We start from the raw sequence: 6,166 nt of genomic DNA, 5'->3' as shown, positions 1-6,166 counted from the left end.
AGTAAAACTAATGGGGGTGAATATATACAAAAATATTGAGAGAGAGCCATAGTTGCTAAGTTTGTTGTTATTTTCTTCATTTTTTTTTTTTTACAAAAAGGAAAAAAAAGGAATATATGTTTGAACCATACTACACGTACAGACAGATTTCACAGAATTTTTTTACACGTAGACACATGGTAGAATTTCACTCAAAACAACGTAAAAACCGACACTATACAGGTGCTGACACCGTGAACAATTCCCTATATATGTTTATTTGATTAATAATGTTATTTGTAATTACTCACTATCGCAGTTGTCCTACATGACATACGAGTGACGGTTAGTGATTTGAAATATAATGTATGGTATATATCAAATTACTAACCGTCACGTAGGATGCCATATATGACGATTATTACAGTGAACGATTATGAATAGCATTACTCTTGTTTCATTAAACACATTGGACGTTTTAGCAAAAAATTAAAATAAAAAATAATAATTTCTTATACCTATAAATTCAGCAAAAGGGGTAAAGTCAAGAGTCACGTAAATACCCACCTTCTTCATAGACTGAAGTATATATTACGCCATTTTATTCTTCGCTTCAAGCCACCTCTCTCTGCGTAAATAATTAAATATATATTTGATAATCTATACCTATTGTCAACGGCGATCGGAATTTCGTTTGGATTTTTTATGGCTTCTCTGGCTCCGGCCAAGTCTCCGGCGCTGCACAACTTCGCCTTGCCGCGCTTGAAATGGAACAAGGATAACCACAACCACTCCAACGGCCACCGCCGCCGCCGCTCCATCAAGTCTCATTCTTGCGAATCTCATCCATCTTCCGGTTCTCCGCTTCGAGAGCCACCGCACCAGTCTCCTCTGGGCAAGTCTGCTTCGGTTATGCTGGTGCAGTCGCAACAGGCTTCGTTGGGCGAATCGTCATCAGTTTGTGATGATTTAATGAAGCACTCTCCTTTGCGCGGTGAATCTCCTCTTCGCAATTCGGTGAAGCAGTCTCCGATGTCTGGGGACTCGGTGAAACAATCTCCGAAACACAATTTAGCCGTCGAATCCGAGGTTTCCAGGACGAATAAAAGTGTTTTGATTGAGTACCACAGGAATCATGTTGGGGATTCGGCAACTGAAAATAATAGAAACGGGCTTTACATGACTAATCTTGATCAAGCTATTCAAAAGTCAGAGAAAAAACGGAAGGTAGAAGAAGCTGATGCAAGTGCAAAGAGATCGAGAATCTTGCGCGAAAATGAATCGGAGGAAAATCAGAAAGAAGAACCACAAAAGATCAACAATAATCTTGACGATGATCGTGATGTTAATGATGAGGAGGGTAAAATAAATAATAATGAAGGAGAACCCAAGACATGGAATTTGAGACCACGAAAACCAATCTGCAAGTCTCTTAATGGATTGAACGGAAAGATTAACGGGTCATCAATGCAAGATAAGAAAACTCATTCACCGTTAAGGAATTCAAGTAATAGATTGGGAGAGAATGAAGCAAATGGTGGTGGTGGTCAAAAGAAGGAGAAGAGGAAGCTGAGCATTTGGATCGCAATCTCAAAAGAGGAGATCGAGGAGGATGTTTTCATTTTGACTGGATCAAAGCCGACGAGGAGGCCTAAGAAGAGAGAAAGACACATCCAGAAACATCTCGATGTAAGAGAAAATATAATCTCTGATTTGTTAAAACTGTTCCAGTTGCAAAATTTTCCTTTCCTTTTTATTGAATTAATCAGTTCACTTACCTAATTTTATTTGCAGAGTCTGTTTCCTGGATTGTGGTTGACATCAATAACTCCTGATTCATACACCATCTGAAACTTATCTAAAGGTCGGTCTTGAATAATGCAAATCGGTTCGAATACATAATTGTTGAGTTAGTTTGATTGATTTTTCTTATCGAGAATCACTATGCTGTATGCAGGGATAGATGCAATAAAGGATAGACTGTGCTTCACTTCCAAATTTTTCGATGGCATTTGAAGGTATTATCTGCAGTAACTTGTAGAGGTGAAGGAAGAGTGACCAGATTTAGCCTTTGTGTAACCTTTTCTCTTTCGCGATGCTTCATACTCATCTGAAAGAATTGGTTCCAGAAGTTTAGTTCCTTGATAAATTACAAATGGCAGTTGTAAATATGAATTTGATGATTTTAAGAGTTTCATTTTCAATAGAGTGGAATTTGCTTTTATAATTGATTTTTTTCCTTGCTTGCCAATTCTGCAAAACTATGTTTGAGAAGTTATTGACTAAAAAATATTTGCAGTTGATTTAGTTCCTTGAAGCGTGATAAATAATTTTGGATTATTCCCTATGTTCATAAGAATTCTTAAGATATCATTATCTCCATTTAGATAACTCAATCAATACTGAATCCAGTCACGGATATGAATTTGCGGCTTTGCCCATGTTCATAAACGGTATTAGGATAATCATTTTCGTGCGGATAAACTCAACCAATTCTGAATACTGTTGATGATGAAATAAGAGATGAATATAAAACCACTTTGGACAAGAATTCTGTGTAGAATTTTGATCTGCCATTGAATACCACCAGAATTGGATGCAGGTAAGATTGTTGTAACTTGTTATGGTCATGGCTTCAAATCTAGTTTTTCTTTCCTGTTTTTGTTTTAATTCTTCTCTTCTACGAAGTTTCATGACACTAAAAATTCATTCTTTGAAGTTGTTCAACTTGGTAGGAAGGAATTCAATTTTTATTTAATGTGAATTATGTCATTCTTTCTCTTGAAAGGAAATTGAATAAATAAAAAAATTAAACCTTCCGTGTAAGGCATACATTTGTATGTATAGCTTATACCTTGAACATTTGTGTCTGCTTTCCTTCCCCAAGTTTTGGAAGTTTTTTAGAAATAGCTTTGTCGAAATCATGTTCTTAAACTCTATACTCGTTATTTGAGTGAATTACCTAAATGGTCATTGAACTTTACAAAAAGTTTCAACGGGGTCAGTGAACTTTAAAAATCACTCAATTCATCATTGAATTTTGCAAAGGGTTTTCACAGGGTCGCTGAACTTAAAAATCACTACATTTATCACTGAACTTTGCAAAAAAATTTCACAGGGTCATTGAACTTTGCAAAAGGTTTATCGGGAGTGATGAATTAGGTGATTTTTTTAAAGTTCAGTGACCTCGTGGAAACTTTTTGCAAAATTCAGTGATGAATTAGATAATTTTTAAAGTTTAATGATTCCTTGGAAATCTTTTACAAAATTCATTGACCATTTGGATAATTCACTCCTTGTTATTTTGATTCTTTTGTTATTTTCCCATTGGGTATTGGGGGTTGGGAGGGCGATATGGAGGTAGTGTGGACACAGTAGGCAGGATGTGGTGAAATTTGGCTTGGAATGAGAAGTCTGCATAACTTTTCTTAATTTCTAGTAGTAAATGATGTAATGTTAAGGTCCTACAACTTATTGACTAATTGCTGCTCAGTGATTGTAAATTCGAGTGGATATTAATTGTGATTATGATATTAATTGAATTATTGAACACTAGATATCCGGTTGAAACAGTGGACACGTCATTGCTCTGGATGAGGATGGGTGTGGTGTAGGAAGTAGGCAAGAGAAATCAAAAGCTCGGTTTTGAACTTCAAACCGGACCTCGGATCATTTGAAAGAGAAGATCCAACCCTTGACTCAGAAATTTGCATGCGCTGCCTATTTTCGCTCCCTCGTTCCCCTGGAAAGAAAATGAGGTTTGTTCCTCTTCGAAAATTGTTTGAACTGGTGAACATTACCTGAATGTATGAATATCAAAACGTTTGGCACCCTCGATCATTGGCCTGCACCAGTCAAAAGAAATGGTTTGTTTTGTTAAAGGCTCGATTGTGGCAGCATAAACCTTCATCGAAGATAGTTTTTAGCTCAAGAATTTGGTCCCTCAGTCTTACAATTAGCATTTTGCATTTATTTTATTTTATTTTTTTTGTTCATTTTTCCGGATGATTTTAAGAATTTATTTAATTAATTATATAGAAATGATCTTTCAAGCATTGATGTTTAAATTATATTAATTTATAAAAACTTTATGTATGTTTAATCTGTATCACCAAAATTTTACGAGAAAAGTAATTGTTTGACAGAGGTTTAAAAATAATTTTTATAAGAAGATAATATTATTTATTTAGCCCTCGTTTGAGCAACATTATTCTCATAAGAATGTATTTTTGAATAGCGTATTGATAAAAAATACTAGTTAAAAATAATAAAAAATTTTGAATTTGCGTGTAATATTATTTTATTGAAAAATATGTGGTTGAAATGATGTCAAAATACTGTTTAATAATGTAATTTTTTTAAAGAACATGGATCAAACAGGGTGTTAATGTTATCTATTTTCTAAATGTAACTAGAAGTATAAAATTGTTAATACTAGAAGTAAGCACATCTTATGTATCGAATGAATAACATACGTAATATTTTTGGATTATTAATATTTTTTTAAAGTAATTGAGATAATTGATATTATTAAAGAAAAAATTAAAATTCTAAAAAAAATTAGAAATGATCTCATAAGCATCAATGCTTAGCTTATATTAAGTATTGGTGGTATGACACATAAATTATGTCCATAATGTAAAAATGTTGAATAAGGGCTAATTGCTCTTATTTTTTTTTTTATTTTTTTTCATTTTGAAGTCAATATGCTTTTCCTTTCTCTAGCATGGAAAAGAATTTTTCGATTGTGTCCTTAAACGTAGTTTGGAATTTACTTCCCCGAAAACAATTCAAAAAAAAAAAAAACCACTTTATTAGTCTAATGATGAAACTTCTATAAGAAAGTCATTGATTAATTTTGACATTATATAATACTTCATCACCACATAAGAATACTTTAACAAGATCGTTCTTATCGCTTAAGATTTTTTGAAGTCTAAATACTTTTATAATTTACTCTTTTTTGAATGCATTTAATTGTCTTATGCAAATAACACAATCTTTGTTTTCTGATATCAATCCTGCAAATATGAAAACAAATTTAAGATATGGCAACAAAAATATACATTAACAATCAACAAAACTGAAAAACTTAATATTTTTCAAATAAAACTGACAATCTGACTCATTCTGTTGATCTATTGATGAATTAAACCTCGTTTTTCGTTAGTATTTTCGATGATGATGTATTCATCTATGATAATTCTAATATACGGAAAAAATCATTGACATTTTAGTTTAGTAATTTATTTACCAATGTTGGAATAAAATCATATAGCAAATATCATATCATTAGACACATGTCTTTATCAAGAATGTGATTGTGCTCGGATTAAAAAATGATGCAACGACATATGCTAATTATAATTAATACTTCAAAAATTGTTTAACATCAAAAATTGGGTAAATATGAAAAAAAAAATCTCAAATGATTTTATTGAATATAAAAATTAGTCAAAGACCAATATAAAGTGGCTATTGTTCATGTTTCAACAAAATTCTAATTGCCAAATTTCAATATAATTGCACTTATGCTAATGTCCCATCACCTCTCCTAAAAGTAATATTTAAAGCACAGTTTAATAAATAATAAAATAACTAAATAAAAATCATAAAATCATAAAATTAAAAATATTAAAAATATAAATCGTCAAATTAAATATGAGTCATAGTAATGAAAAGAGATCAGATATATAGATATTCAGTCAAAGATGGTTCCACAAATTCATAAATATGAATTTAAAAAAGAATAATGCATATTTGCATGAATATAATGATACAATAATACTGCCGAGCTGACACGTGCCTAGGATGTCCCCAAATGGATATATATATATATATATATATATATAGAAGGGTCGTCTAGGCTATTTTTGAGAAGCACTAGCCAAAACAAATTGTTTTCATTAACAACGGTCTTAGAATGAGGATCATTGGTTTTTTCTAGCTATAATGATTTTAGTTATGTTATTACATGGTACATATACTAACACAAACCAGCCCTGCATATTCTCTCTCATTTATTTACATTATGCTAATTTTAAAAATAGTCATAGTCATCTCTCAATTCCTTTCGCATGCTCTCCATTGATAGGAAATTTAAAAACGTAAACTCAACAGACCATTTCCATCGTCGTTCATCCTAAGCTCTCTCTGTAAATTGAAACTTTTAATATGTTAATGTTCT

At 32.1% G+C, this 6,166-nt stretch overlaps 1 protein-coding gene across 3 annotated transcripts; it reads left to right on the top strand.

Annotated features, from left to right (window-relative positions):
- The first annotated feature begins 534 nt into the window (after window positions 1–534).
- LOC111383555 lies at window positions 535–3,974 on the top strand. Of its 3 annotated transcripts, none has more exons than XR_002700764.1 (4): window positions 535–1,668; window positions 1,774–1,843; window positions 1,937–1,997; window positions 3,553–3,974. XR_002700764.1 is itself a non-coding variant. In XM_023007673.1 (3 exons), the coding sequence occupies exons 1-2, from the start codon at window positions 685–687 to the stop codon at window positions 1,828–1,830; spliced, it is 1,041 nt and encodes a 346-aa protein (XP_022863441.1). In that variant the 5' UTR covers window positions 535–684; the 3' UTR covers window positions 1,831–1,843; window positions 1,937–2,286. The 3 variants fall into 3 exon arrangements, 1 of the variants encoding a protein (XP_022863441.1); XR_002700762.1 differs by having other exon boundaries at window positions 3,536–3,974; XM_023007673.1 differs by lacking the exon at window positions 3,553–3,974 and having other exon boundaries at window positions 1,937–2,286.
- The last annotated feature ends 2,192 nt before the right edge of the window (window positions 3,975–6,166 follow it).

Source organism: Olea europaea, chromosome 3 (genome assembly GCF_002742605.1).
Source record: "Olea europaea var. sylvestris chromosome 3, O_europaea_v1, whole genome shotgun sequence".
Classification (NCBI taxonomy): Eukaryota; Viridiplantae; Streptophyta; class Magnoliopsida; order Lamiales; family Oleaceae; genus Olea; species Olea europaea.
Note: the sequence above shows the minus strand (reverse complement) of the source record. Positions and strands in the feature narration are given on the sequence as shown.

What these genes read in the sequence shown, in the direction of transcription:
- LOC111383555 (XM_023007673.1), top strand. Translation starts at nt 685, where the DNA reads ATGGCTTCTCTGGCTCCGGCCAAGTCTCCGGCGCTGCACAACTTCGCC. An exon ending in ACATCCAGAAACATCTCGAT is followed by an intron (nt 1,669 to 1,773) that starts GTAAGAGAAAAT and finishes TTTTATTTGCAG; the next exon opens with AGTCTGTTTCCTGGATTGTG.